At 43.3% G+C, this 26,628-nt stretch overlaps 1 protein-coding gene across 1 annotated transcript in view; it reads left to right on the forward strand.

The window, feature by feature from the left end:
* Positions 1 to 26,628, forward strand: part of greb1l (GREB1 like retinoic acid receptor coactivator) — a 144,005-nt gene that overhangs the window by 75,581 nt on the left and 41,796 nt on the right. The window contains exons 4-14 of the mRNA XM_007900925.2: positions 480 to 686; positions 4,223 to 4,399; positions 6,627 to 6,803; positions 7,104 to 7,256; positions 12,620 to 12,745; positions 13,868 to 14,026; positions 18,287 to 18,403; positions 18,882 to 19,019; positions 20,444 to 20,629; positions 22,397 to 22,723; positions 24,527 to 24,655. Coding sequence (XP_007899116.1) covers positions 480 to 686; positions 4,223 to 4,399; positions 6,627 to 6,803; positions 7,104 to 7,256; positions 12,620 to 12,745; positions 13,868 to 14,026; positions 18,287 to 18,403; positions 18,882 to 19,019; positions 20,444 to 20,629; positions 22,397 to 22,723; positions 24,527 to 24,655 — 1,896 coding nt within the window. The remainder of the gene's footprint in view (positions 1 to 479; positions 687 to 4,222; positions 4,400 to 6,626; positions 6,804 to 7,103; positions 7,257 to 12,619; positions 12,746 to 13,867; positions 14,027 to 18,286; positions 18,404 to 18,881; positions 19,020 to 20,443; positions 20,630 to 22,396; positions 22,724 to 24,526; positions 24,656 to 26,628) is intronic.

The raw sequence follows: 26,628 nt of genomic DNA on the forward strand, positions 1-26,628 counted from the left end.
CTAATAAATGTATATCAAGACATCTCTCACAGTTTAGTGAGTCTGCTGAAGTGGTGTATGTTTGTGTTGTATCGACCCTTTGGTCTACATCTCATTGGAGACATGGATAAAGTTCTCCTCATTATTAGATGGTATAGGATTTGTTAAACATTAGAATAATCCTAAATATTTGGGATTGTTAACATCCCTCTTACAGAGGAAGGTTGTTTTTCTCAATCTTTGCTGCTGGCACATGTCATACTCTGATATGGGTAGTATGCATGAAATTGTATGTGGACAAACGGATATTAACAAGGCTTTAATTCATGTCCTTTACTAGGATTAAGAATTTTTGGTTTATGTTATACGTTCCTGAGATTCATATATTAGAAATTACAAGTATTTTATATGATTAGATATGTTCTTAGATTTCTGGGATGTTAATATCTTAATAAGTGAAGTTGATTTGAAATAATGACTGAAATTTGGTCTTGAAACAGATGTCAAACCAAAGGTAGAGGAACTTGATAAAGAAATCGAGGTCCATCGATATACACAGAGCAGCTCCTCAGGATTTCCTGCTGTACAGGTTGGCAATGGTTTGGATAATGAAGATGAGGAGGAGGAAGAGGACATGTCTGATTCAAACAGTCCACCTATTGCATACATGCAGAAGCAAGCTCCAGAGGGGTCCTGCACAACAGATGGTGAGTGTCATTTTGTCAACTACAAAGCAAAACCACAAGCCACATAGAAGGTAAGGCACCATATCAAATGCAAGGAATATTATTATTTATAACATATGAAGCCTTCTTCAGAAAGCCTTATAATGAACATTCTCTGCCTCTGACCATACCTCACACCCAACGAAGCCGAATCCCTTATCCACTCATTTGTCAACTCCGACCTTGATTATTCCAATGCCCTCTTTGCTGGTGTCCCCAACTCCACCATTCATAAAATCCAATTAATTCAAACGCCACGATCCTTATCTTCACCTGCACCAAACTCTGTACCCCCACCATCCCAGTCCTTCCCAGGTTCCACTGGCTCCCTATTGCAGAATGGATCGATTTCAAGATCCTCACACTCATACAAATAATTTCATGCCCTAGCACCTCCCTATCTCTCTGACCTGCTTACATCCCACTACTCTTTCCACTGTCTTTACTCAACAGGCTCTGGCCTCCTCCGCTCTATCATCGGCGGCCATGCTTTCCACTATGCACAAAAACTATGGCTGCCTCAATCCCTCCACCTAGCTTTCACTTCCCCTTCTTCGAAACACATCCGAAGACCTTCCTCTTCAACTATGGACATCTCCCCGCTCCCCAAGCATTAAGCTACCATATAAATGCAAGTCGTTGTTTGTTGTTGAAATTTCTAAGCATCTGGAATGGAATGTACACTGTCTCCCTAGAGGAACGCTCCCTGCTTACCTGTTTCTGGAGAGTATTAGGCACAGTTTGGCAAGAGCCAAGGTTTTGGGACCCCAGAATGTGTGTTGGGGTTCTCTGGAGTTTAACCAACTAAAATCATAGAGCTTGCTATTTAAATCACTGAGCAAACTTCCCACTGCATGTTTAGCTGGGACCACCCTACCTGTTAGGGATTTAGCTTACAAGGTTAACAGGAGCCAAGTGGGAAGAATCCCTGCCTCCAAATCCTGCCAATACACCAGGCTATCTGGTCTGTCATCAGCATTGACAACTTGCTATTGGTGGTCAAATTGCCGTTGGCGACAATGTGCAGTTAGAATGGAGAAATCCTGTTAGCCGGCATAGTCAATACCTGTACTCTTAATACCAATGTAGGAGCCATAATATCACATTTCTGATTCTGGTTTACATGATTTAGTCTATCTGCCTCAGAACAAGAGGGATTGTCCTCTTAACTGCTCTACAGCTCGAACTACTGGCAGTATAAGCCTAATACGGTTTTACTTTGGGCACCAAGGGTGTAAAACATTTTAAGAATTTGTAATTGCTATGTCATGTCTGAAATTCAATTATCTTATTGAAAACCCATGTGAATACATCTGTCATTTGTGCTAAAATGCAAAGTACACACAAGCCACTGTATGCACTGACCACTTTAACGGTTACTCAGTCAGTCTTTGAGAACTGTAGGATTTCTTTAGAGATCTTCAGAATGTCTTATGATGAAGATGCAGTTTTATGGTGTTAAATAAGCGTCCGTCTTATGCTTTGTCATTAGGTGAAATCAGAGGAATAGACGGAAAAAAAGGTATTTTAAGGTATTTTTTTTTAGATAGTAAAACTCTTTTTAGTCCCCAAAGGGAAGTGTTATTTTTTTTTCTCATTGTTATTGTTGTGCCATTCATTACCTTGGACACATAACAGCTAGGTAACCAGAAAATACTGTTTACTTTAAACCAACACAGTTATACTGGTAAATCAAGGCTGTCTTGTGCCCAGATTGAAATTCAAGGAAGAGGTCTGCAAAGAAAAGTAAGATGGATCTGACATTTTGCTGAAATAATAACTTGGTTTCATAGTTTTAAATTAACCTCTAAGTGGATAATTGAGGATTCTGCATCAAGCTGCAGTGTATTTCATGAGGGAAGAAATATTTGCACCAACCAAAAGATAGTTGCCAATGTGAGGCTTTCAGAAGATTTCCTTTTGTCTGGAGCCTTTATTTCAGTTCAGTCCTGTTCAGTTTTTCTTTTAAAAGACTTTATGTGAGTGGGAGGTGAGGAGGAAAGAAGGACCTGGGATTGAATTTATGGAGACTGATAGGTAGAATGTCTCCTCAAGTTTGTTCGCTATGATAGCAAGATTAGTTTGAACAGTGCTGAGAGAGAATGGGGTTCATAGCACAAAGCTGACATTAAATTTCACAGATCCCAATCTCACACAGAGGGGCTGTAGTATAATGTGAGAAATGGGAAATAACTTGTTGCAGTAGTGAGTCCTCCTTTAAGGTTGGGGCTGAGGCACATTGCGAGGGCAAAGTAGATGGGGAGCTTTATTCTTTATTTATTCTAATCTGTGATATACATGACGTGGCAGTGTTTGACGCTGACACCGGGTACCTGAAGTCAAATTTTTTTCCATTTTTGAGCACTTCATATTTCTCCCCTTTATGAGCACAATATTGAAAATAAACAAATGTGCTAAGGTGTAAAAGTGGTGAAGAATCTTATTGCAGTAGTTGTGACTGGCACAAATGTAACTTGTCTTCCTGCAACTTTAACATGACTCCAATGACCCTATCTGTAACTGGGCAACAAAGACCTACAGCTCTACTTAACCTGAGCCTATAAAATCACTTTGCCTTACAATGGAAGATTGCACAAAATTGTGGAAAATTCTTAAATTCAGTCTTAATTGGAATCCTGCTTTCCAAAGCTGAATGAAGGAACATCCCTTAATCCCGTATAAGATAATATGGTCTGAGACGAGGTGGGATTTTAGGTTTCAAAAGACTTCAACATTAGCTTGAATGGTGACTCTCCAGTCCTTGGTATTTTCTCATGGCAATTGTTATCATCATCTCACAAGGTGATTTAGAACAGGAACATCTCAGAATGTTATCTTGCTAACACTCAGAGCCATGTGTTCAAAGAACTCTGCCACTACAGTCAAATCGAGCACTGGAGTGGATCGTATGGGAATGTTCTCACTGTTGGAAACGTATACAACTTAATGCTTATTAACATTTTTGTCAAATGTGTCAGGTCCTTTGAATTCAGTGAATGCAGGTGGTATGGTCAGGCGCACACAGCCTGTCTGAAATCACAAAGAAATGGGGGCTTGTTACAAGTTTCAAACAAATTTCAGGATATCTGAAAGAGGAGTGAGGGCTGCTGTTGGTGACAATGCTGTGGCAGTTCTGTAAAATACTGGCGCATTACAGTTGTACTATGGCAGTGAGAATGCTGTCCTGTAGCAGTTCTGTGCACAATGTGACAGTAAGGATTGTACTGTGGAAATGCCAAGATGTAGCAGTGCTGTACTGTTATGTATTGTAAATAAAATTTTGGTTGAGTTCAAAAAGCAATTTGTTTGCATGCATCTCAGAATGTTTTTCTAAGTTGAAAAATAATGTTTTAATGAGACTTTGCGCATATTATGAACCTAGTCTGTATAGCTGTATTTTTGTTCTGTGCAGTTAGATACATTGTTTCTATTACTTGCTATTTTGCTGTATTTTGAAAGGCAGTCCAGCCATTCCACCATTTATTTTGTGAAAAAATAATCTTCTTGCTTTTGTTTAGGCTTTTGCCAGGCTGGCAAAGACTTGCGTCTGGTAGCTCTCTCCATGGAACAAATCGAGATTCCATCAGGCTTCGTGTTGGTCGGAGCCAAGTCCCCAAATCTCCACGAGCACATTCTGATCTGCGCAGTAGACAAAAGATTCCTGCCAGACGATAATGGGAAGAATGCACTTTTAGGTGAAGAATCTTATTCCTTGACACTTGAGTTGTAGTTGCATGAATCAGTAAAACCTAAGTGATATGTTCTATTTCTCTTGATATTCTTTTTTACTGCAATCCGTCATAAAGAAGTGAAGCTATAGTGAATTATAGTGAATGCTCCATTAAAGTACTTGAAGCTTGCTCTGTTAATAATAATACATTACTATTTATATTAAAGCTTGCTCCATTGGAAGACTTGCATATTATTTATGTTTTCTTGTGTTCTTTCATTTCCCAAATGCAGAAAGTGGAGAACCCTTGAGCTTTTATATCTTCCCATTTTTTTTCTTTTTCTCCAGACTTTTCCCTCCCCATAGTATTAACTCTGTTTTACAATGTAACCTACTTTGATACACATCATTATTTAAAAAGTTCCACGATCAGTACCTTCACATTGCACCTTACATCCCGCACTTACTAGTGGTAATAAACATGATTGTTTTCCTGATGGTAACAGCTCAGGTGGTGGCTAGCACTCTGTCTCGGTGGGGGGGGTGCGGGAGGTGGAATAGTAAGATGGGTCTTTTTGTGGCTGAGTTGGCTTCAAGATAACATGCCTGATAATGGAATATCGAAATTGAGTTGATACTCTGCGGAGCACTCGGTTGTCCAGTTCCTGGGCCAGTCAGGTCCACAGTACTGCAGGAACTTTTGATGACAGAGCATGACTGCTCTACAGCAGGACGAGGGGTTGGGATTGCTCCTGCTCGGCTCTTGTTAACCCTGCAAGCCAATGTCCTGGCAAATAGGTTGGTAAGCTTTGCATTGTTTATCCAGCTAGGACCAGTTTGCCAATGGAGGCAAAATTATTCAATGTGGTGGTGATCACATGCTGATTGGTATCTTTTTGTTGGCAGGCAGTCATAACATCGGCTTTGATCATCTTATTAGGCAGTTTTGTGGGGAATGTCTGTCCTCCACAATTTGCATCAGTCCTTGTCTGAACCCTTCCTGGGAGGCAGCTTGCTCCCTCATTGTGTTAGAATTTATTTAAATTGAAAAGGCTTATTAAAGCCCCGAGGCCCTAGATTCAGTCCTCATTTTGAAGGTGGTTTAACAGCAGAAAAACTGACTTCTAAATTAAGACTGATTTTAACATTTTTCATCAATTCTGCATGAACTACAACTTTAAGATTATTTTTAACAACTAAGAATACGAAGAATTTCAGGCCACAGGTATTAAAACTCAGTTCAAAGCGAGTGCTCTTGTGTTACTCATAACAATTTGAATATCATGATTTTTTCCCGAGCATATCTATTTATCCTGCTTTGGAGCAAATGTTGCAAATAAAGGATTTTAAATTTAAAAGCTGTGTGGCATCTGTGAATGTTTTATTTGAACCAGATGCGATTCACTTCTAGCTAACTTTGAAAGTTCTTGAATGGTTCTGTTTTCTGAACTTGACCAAAATGCAGTGGGGATAGTTATAGAAGCTCAATGCCCATCGAGCCTTTTTTAAAAAAAACAAATACATATTATGTAGCTTCATTGTAATGTCACATTGCATTCATGAGTTAAGTCAATAAAGAATGCTTTTTAGAGTTATTCAAAGTTATTAGAGTTATAACAATAAAATAATTCTTAATTTGATACAGCGTCTTTCATGTCAGGAGGGCATCTCATTATTTCATAGGATTTGCTGTTAAATGTACTGTATTTTGCAGACGTGTTAAAATGTTTGGAGAAAACTACGTTCAGTAGAACCCTATTCTAATGTGCTTTGTTGTACCAGGGTTCATGTTTCGGATGTGGACTCTGACACTGATTTTCAAAAAAAAAACAGAATGTGCACAGAATTTCAAGAGATAAGTTTTAAAGCACAATTCGCACCTATGGAGACGGTTAGCTTTCGTACGATCAAGCTCCCCGGGACGCTACCTGTGTGAAGGGCGCTATATAAATGCAAGTTGTTGTTATCAGGATCATATGATCAGAGATGACACCAGTCATATGATTGATGACATAATGATGTGGGAGCTCTGATCTACAGCATCTTTTCATTGTGCTCTGTTATAAGACGGATCACAGCGAATCTTATGGATCCCAACTATGGACCCCATCCATAAGAATCTTATCAACCCCAACTACCACCTTATAATGCTCTCCAATCAATGTATTTGTTTAGACTGTTTAAATGATACTTGAGAAGTCTGTATTCTCACCATCTCCTCTTTCTATTTACTGCTCTTGCTGTTGGTGCAGGATTTTCGGGAAACTGCGTGGGCTGCGGGGAGAAAGGATTTCGCTATTTCACAGAGTTTTCCAATCACATCAACTTAAAGCTAACCACCCAGCCAAAGAAGCAGAAGCACTTAAAGTATTACTTGGTCAAAAACTCCCAAGGTGTTCTCTCAAAGGGACCATTGATTTGCTGGAAAGGTAATTAAAACCCTATAAAAAGCCTTTTAGTTCAGTGGTTTACTTCTGATGATTGATTGAAAGTTGTCAGATGTTAAGTGACTTTTTATACATTAATTTTTTCTACAATTCTGTTTCTCTTCACTGAGGGTGTTGACTCTTACTGGTACGATACCTGCTAAATTGGCCATTGTTTATGTGTGAATCTACTGCTGCCATATTTAAGATGGACTACCGTGTTTGCTTGCTTGATTTGTTTGTTTTTGTAAAAAAACAATCATCATTAAATATTGATGGCATTTTTGTTTCCTTTGCAATCAGAGTGCAGAACCCGCCAGTCACCCAGCAGTTACTCCTCTGCTGTGACCCCTGTCAAACCAGTGACCACAGTCTTTGGTTCTACGTCGCCATGTCCAAACTCGGAGATCATCTCGTCCAGTGGATCAAGCACTGCAGTCGCCAGCTCTCAGACAGGTCAGATCTCAAGATAACAATCATAATAATAATAATCTTTGTATTGAATAAAGAGCCTTTCACTTCAGGAAGATGTCTTGCCCACAAAAATACCTAGTCAATTCACTTTACAATATATTCTGTGAAACGCTTTGAGATGTCCCAACGACGGGATAACAAATGTAAGGATTATTATTATTATAAATTGCTTCACAGGATTTACAGTAGAGTGCAGCGATTTTGTTGGCAATTTTTTTTTGTCAGACAGGCAAGTTCTCAAGACTCTGCACTTGAATGTGAAAATAAAACCATCTGTTCTACACTGTGAGCCCAAAGAATCCAGGGCCACCTCAACTTGCTAACATATCCCCACTACTATCAAGTTCTTCTTTCCTTGATAACGTGGACACCCGGAACGGTTAGGATGATTAACACTAGCCTAGAAACACAAGGGGGCTGTATCCTGTTTCAAAGTCCATGGTCTGGAACATTTAAGTGTTGTGGGAGACAATTGTTTTCAGATTCAATTCTTTTTAATTACAAAGAACTAAAGAGGGAGGATCCCTCATTTTTTCTTCTCCTCGTTTCTTGGTTACTCCTGTAGCTCAGTGGTGGAGTCCTGTAGCTCAGTGGTTAGAGCACTCGCTTTGCAAGCGAGAGACCTGAGTTCAATTCCAGACAGGGCAAAACCTTGGGCAAGTTTCCTTACTCCACACGCCTAATAATAATCCCTCCAAAACAAAAAACAATAATAAATTGGTCATTTTCAATCTACGACTGTTTGTGGGACATTGCTGTGCGCAATTGGCTGCCGCGTTCGCCCACAAATATACAGTCAATTCACTTTACAGTGTGTTCTGTGAAGCGCTTTGGGACGACCTCCCGACGTGAAAAGCGCTATATCAAATGCAAGGATTATTATTATTATTATTATTACTCACTGACAGTGACCTCCCAGAATACCAGGAGTCCCCATTTGAACCCACACAAAAACAGAGCCCGTCACCCTATTATGAGGCAGTGAAATATTGAATGCTTTGCTAGCTAGGGGACTGGGATCTAAAAGGGTTGCCTCAGAAGGGTTGGGAATAAGCAAGACAATCCCTCTTCCAGGAATGGATCATTGAGAAATTCCTTTCAAAGTTTTCACTCACTTTCTGAAAGATGCTCATGGAGATTTGTTTCATGGTCATGCTTGACTTCAATTAACTGACATAGTTGTGGTAGATTATTGCTATGGAGGAGGTAGGGGAGATATTGAAATAGTATGCTTTCAGAGTGAGAGAGATAGAAGTGAATTGACTGTATATTTTGCGGATGAAAGGATGGCGTAAAGCATAGATATGACAGAGACAAAATTGATGCCTTTGCCTGTGTGTTAACATTACTGCTGCTAACACTCAGTTGTCTGAAATTCTGATTTGGCGTGCTGAAATTTTTATGACCCCTCGAGCCTCTGCCACTGCTACTGTATCACAAAATTTATTAATTCCATTTTCCAACTCTTTCTCCATAACCCCTAAATAGTTTTACCATTCAGTTTAATTGAATTTTAAGTGTTTTCACAGTCTGTGTTGTATTGATGGAATTTGATCTGTACGAGGAGGAGGTGATTGACTCAGGAGGCAACGGAAGGTGAAAGGGGATCGTTATCTCCCCACTTTTGGAGTGGACAGAGCTGCACTTCTCACATCTCTCTGCCTCTGCTCTGATCGCCTCATCCTGGGCGACTTTAACCTTTAACCTGCACTTCACCCCCTCCTGCTCAATCTCCTCAGATTTCTCTTCCCTGCTCTCCTCGCTCAACCTCTCCCTCCACATCAACTCCCCCACTCACAGTCACGGCCACCCACTCGATTTGGTGATCACCCGGGGCCTCAGTGTCTCGGATGTCACTATCACCGACAAGGCCGTCTCCGACCACCACTTCATCTCCTTCACCACCTCCACCCCCCTCCACACCTCCACCAGACCCACCACCATCTTCTACTGCCCCTGGAAGAAGTTAACCCCTCAATCCCTAACCGCTGCCTTGGAGTCCTCTGAACTCCTCTCCCTCTGGCCTTCAACCCTCACTGACCCCTCTTCTGCTCTCACCCTCCTCCACAACACCCTCTCCTCCACACTTGACACTCTTGCGCCATCACCTCCCGTACAGTCTCCTACTCTCGCTCCTCCCTCTGGTTCACCACCCACCTCCGCTCACTGAAGAGCCAGGTGCGGGCCGCTGAACGCATCTGCCTCAAATCTGGCCTAACGGTCCACCGACAAATCTGGCTGGACCTCCTCAAAATCTACCGCTCCACTCTAGCCTCGGCCAAGTCGTCCTTCTACTCCAGGATAATCCTGGAGGCGAAGGACAACCCCAGGCTACTGTTCTCTACCACATCCCAACTCCTCCGTCCCCCCGCCACCCCGCGCAGGTCATCTCCTCCAACCTTCACTGCGAGGAGATGCTGGATTTCCTTGAATCCAAAATCAAGGGAATTCGCTCCGCGGTCACTTCCCCTCCAACATCCACCCACCACCCACCCCTTCCCTCCCACACTCCGACTCCTACCCATCCTCCCCTACACACTTCGTACCCGTTTCCCCACCCTCTGTCACCAAACTCATCCTATCCCTGAAACCAACCACCTGCTCCCTTGACCCCATCCCCACTCCACTCCTTATCTCCCAGCTCCACCTCCTTGCCCCACATATCACAGACATCGTCAACCTGTCCCTCTCCTCTGGCTCTGTTCCCATTCCCTTAAAAACTGCCACCATCACTTCCACCTTGAAAAATCCCTCCCTTGATGCGTCGCAGCTATCAAGCTCCCGGCCCATCTCCAACCTCCCCTTCCTGTCCAAGGTCCTGGAATGAGTTGTCGCCTCCCAACTGCGCTCTTTCCTCTCCACCATTCATTATTTGAACCCCTTCAGTCGGGTTTCCGTGCTGCCCATAGCACAGAAACCGCCCTGGTCAAGGTCACCAATGATATCCTGACCATCTGTGACCAGGGCTCCCTCTGCCTCCTCGTCCTCCTCGACCTATCGGCAGCATTCGATACGGTCGACCACGCTATCCTACTCCACCGCTTGTCCTCCCACCTCAACCTTCAAGGCACTGTCCTTGAGTGGTTTAGGTCGTACCTTTCTCACCGTCTTCACTTTGTCTCACAAATGGCTTCTCCTCCACCCCCCGCACTGTCTCATGTGGTGTCCCTCAGGGCTCTGTCCTCGGTCCCCTCCTCTTCACCCTCTATATGCTCCCCCTTGGTGACATCATCCGCAGACATGGGGTTAACTTCCACATGTATGCGGATGACACCCAACTCTACCTTTCCTCCTCTACTCTCAACTCCACGACCACCGATGTCCTGACAGCCTGCCTGTCCGACATCGAGTCCTGGACGAGAGACAACTTTCTTCAGCTCAACGTGCGAAAAACCGAGGCCCTCCTGATTGGCTCACGTCAGCGCCTCCGCACCTCAGGCGCTGACACCATCAGCATCCAAGGCTGCACTCTCCACCTCTCAAAGCCAGTCAGGAACCTCGGCGTTTTGTTCGACCCTGAGCTGTCCTTTCTCCCTCACATCCGCACCACAACTGGCACCGCCTTCCATCACCTCCGGAACATCGCCAGACTACGGCACTACCTCACCCCTCACGCTGCTGAAACCCTGGTCCACGCCTTTGTCACCTCAAGGCTGGACTATGGGAACTCTCTCCTCGCCGGCCTTCCCGGCACCTCCCTCCACAAGCTGCAGGTCATTCAGAACTCTGCAGCTCGTGTACTGTCCCGCACCAGGCTTCGGACCACATCACTCCCACCCTCGCTCGCCTCCACTGGCTCCCCATCCCCCAGAGGATCGATTTCAAGATCCTCATCCTCACCTACAAGGCCATTCACGGCCTTGCTCCCTCCTACCTCTCTGACCTACTATCCCCCTACCTACCTGCCCGTACCCTCCGTTCCTCCGGCTCCGGTCTGCTCCACGTCCCCCGCCCCAATCGCCCTACCATCGGTGGTCGGGCCTTCAGCCTCTCAGCCCCTAGGCTCTGGAACTCAATCTCCCAGTGCCTTTGCCGCCTCCTCCCTCTCCTCCTTCAAGGCCGGTCTCAAAACCTTTCTCTTTGACCGTGCCTTCAGCTCCCCTCTCGACTCTCTACCCCCTCCTCGCTCCCTCCCTTCCCTCATCCTGACCATTTCCCCAATGCTCGGGTCCTGACCCAACTGTGCAGCGCCTTGGGACGTCCTCCTGACGTGAAAGGCGCTTTATAAATGGAATCTTGTTGTTGTTGTTGTTGCACTACTCTTTAGACTGGCACTTCAGGAGAAGCTTACCCCTGAATATAAGCACCAAATTTGACTTCAGCCCAGCAAAGTATTAGTGTGGTTCTAACTTGTTGAAGCTAGCAGTTAGCTTGAACTGCAGCAGTGAGGTGTGGTACATTTTCTCCCTTACAGCAGTTCCTCTGCCACAAATCTAGTTCCGTATAGACTGCAATGATCACTGCAAATCCTTTGAATCTCAGTGAACTCCTTTGCTTTTGTTTTGAAGCAGAGTGTGTAGTGTTTTGGCTCAGCTTAGGGTGGTTTAAAATATGTGTACAACTTTTGTGCTTAAAGATTTATTGGATGTAATGTTGTGTTATTCATGTTGAGGTCCAAACAGCAGAACATAGCACTGGAACCAGACCAGTGAACAGAAACACTGTTTTATGAGGAAAATTTGGCTTTGGTGCAGTTCAATGGGACTAGTTAAGTTTGAATCTGATCATTGGCATCTGTTCATCCTAACAGCAGTTCTTGAGTTATAATAAGTGGCAGCTGGATCGTTTGGTAGCACTCTCATCTCTGAGACTGAAGACAGTGGGTTCAAGCCCCACGCCAGGACATGGAACTTGTATGGTCTAGGGTTCTAGGTTGACACTCCAACACTAATACAGTGCTGGGATGTGCTGCATTGTTAGAGGTATCGTCCTTCAATTGAGACATTAAACCAAAGTCCATCTACTTGTTCAGGTTGAAGTTCCCAGGACACTATTCGAAAAGAGAAAGGAATTTCTCCTGATGTGCTAACCATTAATCCCCCAGATAAAACTGGTAATTAATTTCATGGCTATTTGTGGGACATTCCTTTCGCAAAATTGGCTGCCACATTCATTTACAGAATACGCAATCACTGCACTTTTCAGGAAATCCTGTGAAGCATGTTGCGTTGGCATCTTGAAGTGAAAAGTGCTATATCGAATGCAGTAATAATTATTAATAATAATAAAACAGAGCATTGAGCTGTGACCATCTAATTCTGAGGTTCCAAGTGCTCTACTCTGTTGTCCAGTAGGGTTGGTATTTAAAATCCGGAATCCAAAATGATGTAATTTCTGTTTCACAGAATCATCAATGAATCCAGCACCTTCTACTGCCAGTTACCCTGGATGTCAGGACCTGTCTAGGAATGCCAACATAGCAAAACCTCTGGCCTTGCCTGCACAGCACCTTGGTAAACCTCCAGTAACAGGTAATGTTTTCTATATCTCTCATCTTATTTTTCTCTCTTTAGAGTCTTCTTCAGAGTGACGATTTCCCTTTCTCTCCCATTCATTCTTTAAATCTCTTCCACAATGCTAGGCTCCACTCCTTGGATCCAGCTACAGTCAGCTGACCTGATCTCATTCATCTGCTATTTTATTTCCTGCCAATTTGTTCTCCCAATTTTTTTCCCGTTCTGCTGAAGGATATAACTTGTTTTGCTTCTACAGGAGCACGATTCAATGGGTGCCGTGCTCAAGTGGGCCTTGTGAGTTTTGATGGTGAATGTATACAGATTATTTAACCATTGGGGGAAGTGGAGGGGTGGCGCTTTAGCTGAGCTTGATACCTGGTATCCTAGTAAACAATCCTCCAATTAAATTGGCCATTAATCTGCTGGCTGTTTGTGGGACATTGTCTTGCACAAATTGGCTACTGTGTTTGCCAAAAAATACACACTCTCTACGCTCAGCAATAATTGAAAAGCTTTGAGACGTTTCAACCAAATGCAAGGATTATCTTGAGAAACACTGCAAATTTCACCCCATCTGTGCAATCTAGCAGTGAGCACTTCAGCAGAAAGCACGAATAGATAATATTTGTACTGAAGCAATACAAACTGCTGGGGTATGAATAGACTAATAGGTTGGTTGAGAAGCACCAATATTTCATCATTTAATTTGGTCTGCTTTCATCTAAAACTTTTCACGTGACTTTCCCTTATGAAATAACTTTTTGTGACTCCATTTCCACCTTGCCCCATCATTTCCTGTTTGTAAAGTCCGCTTTAACTTATCTTCTCAACCATGCGTTCGAGCACCTGGCTCGCTGTATCCATAAGGATTGATTTCAAGATCCTCACCCACACATACAAATCCCTTCACACCGTAGCATCTCTCTACCTCTTTGACTTACTTGTACCTCATTCCTCTGCCTACCCCTTCACTGGCACAGACCTCTGCGTATCCCCTGACCCCTCTACACCACCATGGGTGGCTGTGTCTTCAAGACACAATACAGAGCTCCGAGACACAATCCTGCATGAAATGCACGTTGTTGTCCCCCCAATGTGAAGGGCGCTATCTAAAAGTAATTGTTGTTGTTTGTTTAGTTCTGTGTGCGAACGGCCAGCCGTCTGGATCTGTGCGGATCAATGGTAACACCAGTGGTACCAGCAATGGAGGAAGAGCCAACATCTTTAGTGCTGCTTTGCCTCGACCTCAGCCTCTTGCAGCTTCACCAAGCTCCAGCTTTGCCTCAGGAGACAACAGTAAGAAAGTCTTGTAACTCTCAGTGGCACCATGTAATCAAAACACGCAGACTCTTGCCTGTGCTTTTTTCACTGTTGTGCCAACATTAAGTTTATTTGTGCAAAGTAAGTGTCTGACTGTGTAAGTGTTTGATCTGATCCGTCCCAGGGTCACATACAGTCACAGATTAATGATAATAATAATAATCCTTGCATTTGATATAGCGCTTTTCATGTCTTCTAGACATTTCAAAGCGCTTCACAGAATATACAGTAAAGTGAATTGACCGTATATTTGTGGGCGAAACGCAGCAGCCAATTGTGCACAGCAGTGTCCCACAAACAGTCGTGGATTGAAACTGACCAATTTGTTATTGTTTTGTTTTTTGGAGGGATTGTTTTTAGGTGTGTGGAGCAAGGAAACTTGCCCAAGGTTTCGCCTTGCCTGGAATTGAACCCAGGTGTCTCGCTTGCAAGGCGAGTGCTCTAACCACTGAGTTATAGGACTACACATATTCAATCATAGCACTGAAAAACAGTTTCAGACTTTGCCAGTACCTTCAAATGTAGGATTTAATATGGTTGTTAGAAAAATCAGTTTGGGACATAATATACGTCTCCTGCAGGGAACCCCCAGGGTGTGATACCGATCTGTAGGATTCAGTTCTGATGAGATACTGGGCTTGAGCTCTGCTCCCACACACATGTCAGCATGATGTACATGCGTTCCCTTAAGGAGATGCACTCTACGTCCCAAGCTGATATTTCTGGATTTGCTTTGTAATTGTACTGTTTTGAGGGAAAATATTTTTGCCTTTATCAAGTCGTTTCTACTTTAGTACCCAGTGTTAGTTCAACATCAGAAAATGACACAACAACTTGCATTTATATAGCCCCCCCTCACACAGGGTAGCGTCCCAGAGCACTTGACAACTCCAAGCCGGGGGGAGGGGAGATGACCATAGGCGTGGTCGAATAGGAAGGTCTTCAGGCACGATCTGAAGATGGGGAAGGAATGGGCAATTCGGAGGGATAGAGGAAGAGTATTCCAGAGTTTTGGGGCATAGGTGGAACCCAGGGCACAAGGGACATGCAGAAGGCCAGAGCCAGTCGAGCAGAGGCAGCGGGTTGTGCTTGGGGGTTAAGCAGGTTGGAGAGGTAGGGAGGTGCCAGGGCATAAAAGCATTTGAAAATGAGCGTGAGGATCTTGAAATCAACCCGTTCGGTGATGGGGAGCCAATGGAGCCTGGCTAGAATTAGTGATGGGGGTTTGGAATTTAGTACGGCTGAGTATGCGGGCAGTGGAGTTTTGGATCAGTTGGTTCCTGTGCATTGTGGACCTGGGGAGACCGGCAAAGAGGGCATTTGAGAAGTCCAGTCAGGAGGTGACGAACACATGGACAAGTATTTTGATTGTGTCCGGGTTAAGGTAAGGTCAGAGGCGGGCAATAGAGCAGAGACGGAGGAAAGCTGTTCTGGTCAGGGTTTGGATGTGGCGAAGGAAGAACAGCTGGGGGTTGAACTTGATGCCAAAGATGGAGCCCTGGGGCCAAGGATGGGGCCCTGGGGCCAAGGATGGGGCCCTGGGGCCAAGGATGGGGCCCTGGGGCCAAGGGTGGGGCCCTGGGGCCAAGGGTGGGGCCCTGGGGCCAAGGATGGGGGCCTCTGGGGCCAAGGATGGGGGCCTCTGGGGCCAAGGATGGGGGCCTCTGGGGCCAAGGATGGGGGCCTCTGGGGCCAAGGATGGGGGCCTCTGGAGCCAAGGATGGGGGCCTCTGGGGCCAAGGATGGGGGCCTCTGGGGCCAAGGATGGGGGCCACTGGGGCCAAGGATGGGGGCCTCTGGGGCCAAGGATGGGGGTCTCTGGGGCCAAGGATGGGGGCCTCTGGGGCCACGGATGGGGGCCTCTGGGGCCACGGATGGGGGCCTCTGGGGCAAAGGATGGAGGCCCTGGGGCCAAAGATGGGGCCCTGGACACAAGCCAAATACAACAAATATACTGGATCGTGCATTTGATGTTGTAAAAATGTTGAGAAAGTGTAGCACTGTCTCACCAAACTGGCAAGGAGAATAAGTGACATGAATGAAACTTGAATACAAAGCTCATTGAAAAATGCAAATACTTCTCATTAGCTCTAGACAAGAGCACTGGCGTTACTGATATCAGTCAGCTATTAATTTTCGTCAGAACCATTGATGAAAATGTTGTTGTTCGTGAGGAATGACTTGAGTTAATTCCTTTGAAAGCTGCTAAAAAGGGTTTGGATATTTACAAGGTTCTTACCTCAACTATCAGTAAATGCAGTGGATTTCAGAAGTGTTCCTGCATCGTGATGGATGGTGCAAAATTAATGACCTGCTGTAAAAAATGGTTTAGTAGCTTTGCTGAAACAAAATGGAATTGAATGTATTACTGTTCACTGCATCACACACCAAGAGTCCCTTTGTGGAAAGCCAGTGAAAATGAGCAATGTAATGACTAGTGTCATCAAAGTGGTCAATATTATCCACGGAGGAATTCGAGCCCAGAGTCACAGAAAGTTCATAAACTTCCTTGAAGCATTAGATGCTGAATACCGTGATTTACCTCTTTATTTAGAAGTGCTTGGCTGAGTGCACGCAGTTTTCTGGTGCAATTTTTTGCACTTAGGAAGGAGGTACTTTCATTTCTCAAGGAACATCTAAAGAGCAACACTGCATAGTTTGAAGAGGAATTAGAAAATCCAACTTACTATGTTCATTGCCTTTCTTAAAAGACATAACAAGCCATCTCAACATTCTCAATCTTCAACTACAAGGCCGAAATCAAAATATTTCGCACCTTATGGGGGACGTTGACGGGTTCTGCATAAAGCTACAACTGTTGAGCACATTCCTCTTAATAATAATAATAATAATCCTTGCATTTGATACAGCACTTTTCAGGTCTTCTAGATGTCTCAACGTGCTTCACAGTGAATTGACCATATATTTGTGAGCGAAACGTGGCAGCCAATTGTGCATAGCAGTGTCCCACAAACAGTCGTGGATTGAAAATGACCAATTTATTATTGTTTTGTTTTGGAGGGATTATTATTAGGCATAAGGAAACTTGCCCAAGGTTTCGCCCTGCCTGGAATTGAGCCCAAGTGTCTCGCTTGCAAGGCGAGTGCTCTAACCACTGAGCTACAGGACTCCACTTGCAGAAAGACCTCACCCATTTTCCATCATGCATGGAACTTGCAACTGAGCTTGATGAGGCTGATGTTTGCAGCTTTTTGGAAATCATTACAGATCTATTAGATGAGTTCAGTGCCAGATTTGCTGATTTTGAGGGTCTGAGATCCAGTGTCCAACTATTCAACAATCCGATGGAGGTGTCGATTGAACAGGTGGAGATGTGCGAACTGCAGGGTGACCCTATGTTCCTCTCAAGGAAGAATGAGATTCACGAAAATTGTTTTCTTAAATTAAATGACTTTGCACTGAAGATGTGTTCTATGTTTGCAAGCACATACAATTATGAAAGCACATTTTCCATAGTGTTCACACTGAGACATTTATTGGTCTTCTCAGTGTCAATGTATGTTAAGTAAACTAATTTACTTATATGTAGATTTAGAGTGGATTGGATGAAAATTGTTTTGTATATTGTTGATATTTTTAATTATTATATATTCAAAATAATCTTTATTCAAAAGTATCTTTATTGTGTTCCTTTGTTAGTTTTACAATATGGATTAATCTGTTTGGGTTTTGTTGAGCATTCTCTGTTGGGGCTTCCATGTGCTGAGTTGATTTCCTGTGTTTTAACTTTAATACATTGAAAAATGTGTTGCATTTATTACCATTTGAGATCATTATTAAGTAATACAGTCACACAATTTAAAATATAAGATTTCTATATGATGCTTTATGTTTCTGGAAGGAGAATACAAAAATATGGCTTATATGGCCCGCGGACGTCTCTGACATGTCAAATCTGGCCCTCGACACCAAAAAGGTTGGACCACCTTGACATATGGGTAGGAAATAGGAATTTGACCCTCCTCTGTTGGTTTGAGTGGTCAGATTGGGGCCAGTAGAAACCCTGTCGCTGAAGAGTTGAATGTCACGATACACGTGCTTACAATATGCTGTGTTTGAACACCCAATCTCCTTGGTGAAAATGGGACACAATTGTTAGTTATGATAGTCACAATTTTGGGCCTCCGTGTTGCATTGCTTTCCCCAGGGACTTTTATCTAATTTGTCTTCTGTAGTGTTCCCTCTCTAAACCTGCAGATGTTCCTTTACTTTCAGCCATCATGACAAGCTCTGGACCACCTAAGAAACGGCATCGAGGCTGGTCTCCTGGCTCCCCAGTCTCTACACCTGCAGTGGCCCCTGTTCCACCTCTTCGACCAGTGACCAGAGCTGGTAAGAAGCTGCTGAACCCCTTCTCCCAGTCATTGTAATAAATCCTGTGCGATAAATACTGCAACATTGCTATATGTCAGTTGTAACCTATGAAGTCAGAGTAAAATTATTCAGAGTTCAGCAGATTAATGTCTCCTTTCAGCTCAGCGCAGTTTTCAGATTATTTATTGGTGATACAAAAGAGGAGGCCATCTTAATTTGCTTTGGAAAAAATTAAATTTGCAATCTGGTTCTTATGTAAAATTTGCTTTGTTTTTTAACATTACACAACAGGTGATTAACATGTGAACATGCGGAACAATTTACCCAAGGGGCCAAATGATATGGGCAGAAAGACAAATGGGATAAAATGTTGACAGCAAAGGAAATTGACGGATATGTGAGCCAGGGAGAGATGGGATGCGAGTGCTGGCCAGATGGACTATCGTGGTCTTCCTGTTGAGACATTCTTTCTAATAGGATCTTATTTGTCTTGCAGATGCTTTGCTATCCATTCCCGTTTCCCAGTCGATGACAGCTGGAGTCTTGCAGCCTCAAGCCATCCCTGCAGGAGAGACTGTCATCATCCCTGAAAATTTGTTAAATAACTCTGGAGTCAGACCTGTCATCTTAATAGGTGCAAGCTATTTCTGAGTGAATCTTTACATGATGTTGCACAATTTGACCTAATATTTTGTTTATTTTTATTGTGGTAAATATAAGATAAACTCTGTTGTATTGCAATCTATTTCAGTGGAACCCTCACTCTTGAGTTGGTTTTCACTCAGACTGCATTCAACTAACCAAGGAAGCTTCTGTCTGAACTTCACTGACTTCCAGGGGCATTGAGACTGATTATAACAATATATATATTTGATGTAGGGCCTTTCACATTGTGTCATGGGAGGATGTGTCAAAGTGCTTCACAAGATTAACGTGTAGTGACTGTTTTGTAGGGGATCACAAGAGCCAATTTGCAAACAATAGTGTCCCACAAACAATAATTTGCAAATATATAATCTCCTTCTGTAGCGTCTTGAACATTTGTTTTATTTGGGGAATTGTTGGCCAGGTTAGTGAGAGAAACTAACTTCCCTTGTTCAAATAGTACCATGGACATTCACCTTAAATATATTTAACAGCCATCTGATATAATGAAAGGCACTATATCAAATGCATGTATTGTTATAATCAGTCTCAATGGCCCTGGAAGTCAGTGAAGTTCAGACAGAAGCTTGACGGTAGCTTGGTTTAATGATTCATATGAAGGATGTCACCTCCAACAATGCAATGCACCCCCAGCACCTCATTGAAGTGTCGCTAAATTGGACACTTCAGTTCTATGCAAACTCCCTGCTTGTTGTCCTCTCCAACTCCTCCCTCTATAGGCTGCAGATCATCCATAACTCTGCAGACCATGACCTCTCCTGCATCAGGCTCTGTGACCCTATTATCTCCATCCTCGCCCGACTCAAATGGCTTCCCATCGCACAGTGTTCAAGATCCTAATCCTCACCTTCAAAACCCTCCATGGCCTTGCCTCCCCCTTACCTCTGCGACCTCCTAACCCCTACCAACCTGCCTGCTCCCTCTGATCAGCGGGCTTCGGCCTGCTTCACGTTCCCGCCTTGTCCGCACAACCATTGGCAGGCGGGCCTTCTGCCACTCTGCCCCCACCCTCTGGAACTCCATCCCGCAGTCTCTCCACCTCGCCTCCTTCAAGCCGCGTCCCAAGACCCTCCTCTTCAACCGTGCCTTTGGTTACCTTTTTCCCTCCCCCTGCCGTCCACACTCACCAATCCCGATCCCCAGCTCAGGTCCCAAACACTGATTATCCAGTGCCTTGGGACATCCTCCTGACGTGAAAGGCGCTATACAAATATAATTTGGTTATTGCTGTTGTTGTTGTCAGCCTGGACTGCATACATTCAAACTCCTGACAATGAGCTTGAATCCACAATCTCTGGCTTACAGGCGAGAGAATGCTAGCAACTAAGCCAAGCTGGTGATACCAACTAACCCAGCAAAAAAANCTGAACTTTTTCTTTCTTTGTTTTCCAGGTTATGGCACTTTACCATATTTTTATGGCAATGTTGGTGATATTGTCGTAAGCCCTTTGCTTGTAAACTGTTACAAGTTTCCACAGCTGACTTCGGTTGAGCTGGAACAGCTGGGGGTTTCCAGCAACCATCTCCTAACAGTGGAGAACATGATCCTCTTGACGATACAATACCTGACTCGTCTTGGTAAGTCTTTCAATAAACAGCCCATTCAGGTACATTTGTTAGATCTGCTCCAAAGCTTTAAAAAATAGAATAGATGACCCACGTGGAGAAAAACACTGGCCCAGATTTGGTGTGCCAAATAGTCTGTTTCTGTACTGTAACATTCTTTGATTCTATGAAGGATGAATTTTAAGTTGGAATGGAAAGGAGGGAGGATCAAAATCTCAATTGGTTCAATACATAGGTGTTTGTTGAGGTTGAGTTTTGTGCGTGTGAAATATTCAAAGGGAAAGGAGGAAGGACAAATGAGATTCCTGGCACTTGGTCCTGTATCAAACCAGGAGGATTGATGATTTGATCATGCACAGAAATCTGTGGGTATCCCCATGGTACTAGTGTAAGCGTCCAGTATAATTGGCCTGACCTGTCAGTGCTACTCCTGCAAAGAGGGTCAGTGAGACCAGCACATCAGTGTGATGGAGCCATTACACTCAAACCATAAGGCCAGAGTTCGAGTTCAGTTTTGCCTGACCTTTGCACTTTGGCTTCCCCAGGGGGTGGGAAATTCTGTAGTCTCAGCTGCTGATGGGGGTGGGGGGAGCTTTGACAACATCTGTGGAAATTTCACTAACTGTTTGGACTTAGAGTTGTCCAAGGATTTGTTTTGAGCCAGGGCAATTATGAAGCCCCCGGCAACTATCCACTAATTACAATATTATCCAATAAATAATGGGGATGTCACACATGCCTAATATGTCCAAAGCTCTCGCTGTTTGAGAGCAGGATTTGGCATGTTGCTTTGTAAGTCACAATTTAATTGGCAAAATAAATAAGTGTGTCACTTCTGTAAAATATTACAGTGCATTTGGGAAAATTACAGACTAATATTTTCTTAGTAGAGGACTGCAGAGGTATGGATTTAATTTATTTTATTAATGCTTTCTTACTTTGCAAATCTGATTTTTGTGTTGTATGAGAGCTGCTTTCTTCCCAGGCTCCCTGCAGTGCTGTCGTGAATGCTGCCAAGTGTACAAATGTGGTCTGTTCTGTCCTCGCCTGGCATTCCCTACTTCTCTTTCTGTTTCTTCTATCTGTCTCTCCTCTTCTATATGTTCCCCCTCTATCTCATTCCATGTGTATCTTTTCTTTCTTTCTTTCTTTCTTTCTTTCTTTCTTTCTTGCTTGCTTACTTCCTCTTTCCTTCCTTTTGTTTCCCGGGCCCGCCTGGCTCAGAGCCTCATGTGTAATTGGTTGCTCCGTGTGAAAAGAGTCAACAACAACAACTTGCACTTATATAGCGCCCTCCACGCCGGGCAGTGTCTCGGAGCACTTAACAATGTTGTAGCCCAAGGCCGAGGCGAAGGGGTTGAGGGAGGAAGTTCCAAAGTTTTGGGGAGTAGTGGCTGAAGTTACGGCTGCCGATGGTGAAGCGGAGGTTTCGGGGGACACGGAGGAGACCAGACCCAGTAGAGTGGAGGCAGCGGGTACTGCTGTGGGTAAAGAGGAGGTTAGAGAGGAAGGGGGTGCCAAGGAATGAATGGATTTTAAACACTAGAGTGAGGATCTTGAGTCATGGTTGCCCAGACCTTGCTGAGTTACAGCTCAATGTTTTGGTTCTCTGAAACACTGTACAACAAATGGAAGAGTTTATCACCACCTTATTTCTTTTATTTTGTATTCAATAGCAACAGATAGTCAGTCTCTCTCTCTCTTGCTCTCTCTCTCTCTCTCTCCACTCAAATGTTTTATACATCAATAATAATAAAATAGTCTGTCTGCTTATTTCAGGTCCAGACCAAATGCCTCTCCGGGAGGAGTTTGAACAGATCTTGTTGAAAGCTATGCAAGACTCAAGCCTTAAGGATCGATCTTCACACCTGAGTGTTCCATGCTGCACGGTGTCCCCGGCCCAGCTCCCCTGGTTTGCTAGACTGGCGGCCAGTGTCTCACGAGACTCAGTGCAAATAGTTTTCACCCAGAACTCACTGGCCGAAGGCATTTCTGAGACCTTAAGAACATTTGGGGATATACACCCACAACAGAAAGTACCTAACTATGTTGTAGTCATTTGTACATCAAAGCTGAGAGGCAATGAGTTCTGTATGGTGGTTTTAGGTGAGTTCAATTTCAGATGTACTACTGAAGTAATCTAGTTAAGGCAAAATATAACTTGCTACTGAGGATCACAATAGTAGTGTTCTCTACCCTTGAGAATGTGACTACACCCAGAATGTTTTTGTAGCACCTTATGATGTTGAAATGTCTTAACTAGCTGTACAAGAAATTATAAATGAAAGCTTTACAGTGAATCACCAGTTATTCTGGATGATTGTTGGCCAGGACAATGGAAGAAACTCCCTTTTTTTTTCAAGTACTGTCATGTAAGCTTTATCGTTCATCTTAATAGGCAGTTGGAACCTTAGTTTAACTTTTCATCCAAACATCTCCCAACAATGCAGCACGTAGCAACCTTCTGATTCGAAGTACCAGCAAATTAGCCAAACTAATACCATTTTGCTCAGTATGATTAGTTCATTAGTTTTTTTTCATTGATTATAAGCACAACTAAGTCAATGCTGACTTTCTAAAGGGAGCTCCATTGATCAAAGTTACGAAGCTCATGGTCAACAGAAGACATGTTGATGTGATATCTAGCACAGGTACTGTGTGCTAGAGCGCTATTAGCTCAATAGTTGTTGAATTACCTCCACTTAAAAATGCCATCTGATGAAGGTGGGGTTTGTTTATCAGTGGCTTACAGCTGAGCATAGAGTGAACAACTTAAGATCCAAACAAAAACCCAGTAGGAAAGAAAGTCTTACTATGTGGGGATTTTCTTTAATAATAATAATAATAATAATAATCCTTGCATTTGATATAGCGCTTTTCACGTCGGGAGGACGTCCCAAAGCGCTTCACAGAACACACTGTAAAGTGAATTGACTGTATATTTGTGGGCAAACGCGGCAGCCAATTGCGCACAGCAATGTCCCACAAACAGTCGTAGATTGAAAATGACCAATTTATTATTGTTTTTGGTTTTGGAGGGATTATTATTAGGAGTGTGGAGTAAGGAAACTTGCCCAAGGTTTCGCACTGCCTGGAAATGAACTCAGGTCTCTCGCTTGCAAAGCGAGTGCTCTAACCACTGAGCTACAGGACTCCACTTAAATGCTCTGGTGGGAAATGATTTAGTATTAAAATCAGTGAGCAGGTCTTGACTCCCTGTGCTCATTCCTAATTACAGTATAGACTGCGATTGTCGGTGGCGGGGGTGAGAATAAGAAGGGGAAATAACACCTCATCAAATTTCGGTACAAGGATGTGAATTTAATTTTGTTTTAAATTGAATCTCAATTTAACAGATTATCTTAATAAAATATTGCACTAAGATAAAACCCACCTTTGATGTATATGAGATAAAATGCTGAAGGAATTACCATTTGTACTATTGTCTGCACCATTTAGATTCTTGGCTACCACCTGGTAAATTGTGTATTAGCATGGGATGGAAATTTCCAACATTTACTGCTCAAACACTCCTAATTGGAACACATAAGGCGGTCTTACTATGCATCGATGCTGAGGTTAATTTATCCCCCTTGAAGTGTATGGATTTGGTAACTTCTCAAAGTCACTGTTTCCTGTCAATTGCAATCAGCGGAGCTTGAGACGAAACAAAAGATAACCCAAGCTGTTAAGTAGTTTGTAACCATTTGACTTTTTAAAATGATCCGCATGGCTAAATCTTTTGATTTTTCCTTTCAATTTCGTAAGACTTTCCATTTGAATAACTCAGCCAATGAATGAATGGAGCTGGGGGGAGGCTGCTGATCCCAGTGAGGGTTCCTCAATTCAGTAAGAAACAATTGTACTGTACCTGGTGCCACAACAACCAATCATTGTGTTTACTTGTAGGTCCATATCAGTCCAGAGTGCTGGCAGAGAGCATGCTCACCACCACTGAGTTTTTGAAGGAAATCAGTTATGAATTGATCACTGGAAAAGTCAGTATTTTGGCATCTCACTTCAAAATTTCTCCTTTTGGTAAGTACTTCAATAAGAAACCGCTGTTATCTGAATGCTTTAAATATACAATCTTGCAACCACATTGTTTTGAAAAATTTCTCCCCCCATTGTTGTTTGTAACGCCCGGTAGATCAGCTTATGCTGGAGTACAGTTCATGGGAGCCAGAACTATTTTGTTACCTTACCTAAGTGGCCATTACTCATGCATGAACACAGGCATCAAGTGTAGACAAGTTATTTGATCATGGGGGGAGGGAGACATTAGTTAGTGATTAGTTATCTAATTATTAGTACAACCGCGTTATAAGGTGAGTTTTCTTACAAGCAGGGCCAATAGAAAAGTGTGTGTGCGGCGCAAGCGGCAAATGGGCTTCACTCGGAGGCCCTGCTATTGTGAGTGTCTGTGTGTTTCTCTCACTATGTGTTTGTGAGTGTGTGTGTGTGTTTGTGAGTCTGTGTTTATCTGTGTGTTTCTCTCTCACTGTGTGTTTGTGAGTGTCCTGTGTATCTCTCTCTCTGTGTTTGTGAGTGCCTGTGTTTGTCTGTGTGTTTTTCTCTCTCACTACGTGTTTGAGTGTCTGTGTGTTTCTCTCTATGTGTTAGTGAGTGTCTGTGTATGTGTCTCTGTATGTGATTGTGAGTGTCTGTCTCTCTCTATGTGTGTCTGTGTATCTCTCTATATGTTTGTGAGTGTCTATGTGTGTCTCTATATGTTTTGTGAGTGTCTGTGTGTGTCTCTCTATATGTTTTGTGCCTTGGGACGTCCTCCCTACGTGAAATGCGCTCTATAAATGGAATCTTGTTGTTGTTGTGGTTATGTGTGTGTGTCTATCTGTTTGTGAGTGTCTGTGTGTGTGTCTCTGTGTGTGAGTGTCTGTGTGTATCTCTCTACATGTTTGTGAGTGTCTGTGTCTCTATGTTTGAGTGTCTTTGTGTGTATCTCTCTATGTGTTTGTCTCTATGTGACTGTTTGTGTCTGTGTTTGTCTCTCTCCATGCGTTTGTGAATGTCTGTGTATGTCTCTCTCCATGTGTTCATGAGTGTCTGTGTGAGTGCGTCTGTATGTCTTCTCTCCTGTATGTGTGTAAGTGTGTTTGTGTGTGTCTCTTCTATGTGTGTGTGTGTTTCCGATTGTCTGTGTGAATGTATGTGTGTGTCTCTCCTCTGTGTGCGTCTGTGTGTATATATATCTGTGTCTGAGTGTATGTGTTTTGTGTGTGTCTCTCTGTGCCTGTGAGTATGTGTGTGCCTCTCTCCATGTTTGTGAGTGTGTGTGTGTGTCGGTCTCTGGGTCTGTGTGTGGTGCCGGCTCTGAGGAGCATGAGGTGGTGAGCTCCTGTTGCCTCGCTGGTTCCCCCAACCCCCCAAAAAAGGGCCACACAGTTTATGTCAAAGAAGTCATTAATATTTTTTTGCAACAATCTAATATGTGTTATTTCCTTATATTTAGTTTAATCATTGAAGTGAAAAAAATGTAGGTTGGCAGTAAAATGTACCTCAAAAGCACCAATCAACTTCCTGCAATTTTCTGCAAAATTTGTCAAAAATTTCACCGCAGTCTCCCCCAAATCTCTCCGAAATTTTTAGCAAATATTTCTGCACTTTTCTATTTCTTTTCTATTTTATCCCAGCTTACAAGGCAGGTATCCTAAGGACCCGTGTTTGGTTTCGTCACACACACACACACAAACACACACACGCCCACAAAAATGAGAGGAGCAATTGTGGTTACTGACTGTTAAGTACAGTGATTTGAGCAAGACAGAACAAAGCAGATGCCATATCTAGGTCCAATAGAAATAAGTTCATTAATGCAACATAGGCTATAATATATGTAAATTGTTTAAATATGGCAGAAAATTGTTACCTAGAGACACACTAGCAACCAGTTCCAGTGTCTGCAAAACTCCAAAACAAAAACACGTGAGATGTTAAAATAAAAATATTAACTCCAAAAAAAAACTCTGTGAGATGTGTCCTCTTTAAACCCC

This window comes from Callorhinchus milii, unplaced genomic scaffold (genome assembly GCF_018977255.1).
Source record: "Callorhinchus milii isolate IMCB2004 unplaced genomic scaffold, IMCB_Cmil_1.0 Scaffold2, whole genome shotgun sequence".
In the NCBI taxonomy this organism is placed as follows: Eukaryota; Metazoa; Chordata; class Chondrichthyes; order Chimaeriformes; family Callorhinchidae; genus Callorhinchus; species Callorhinchus milii.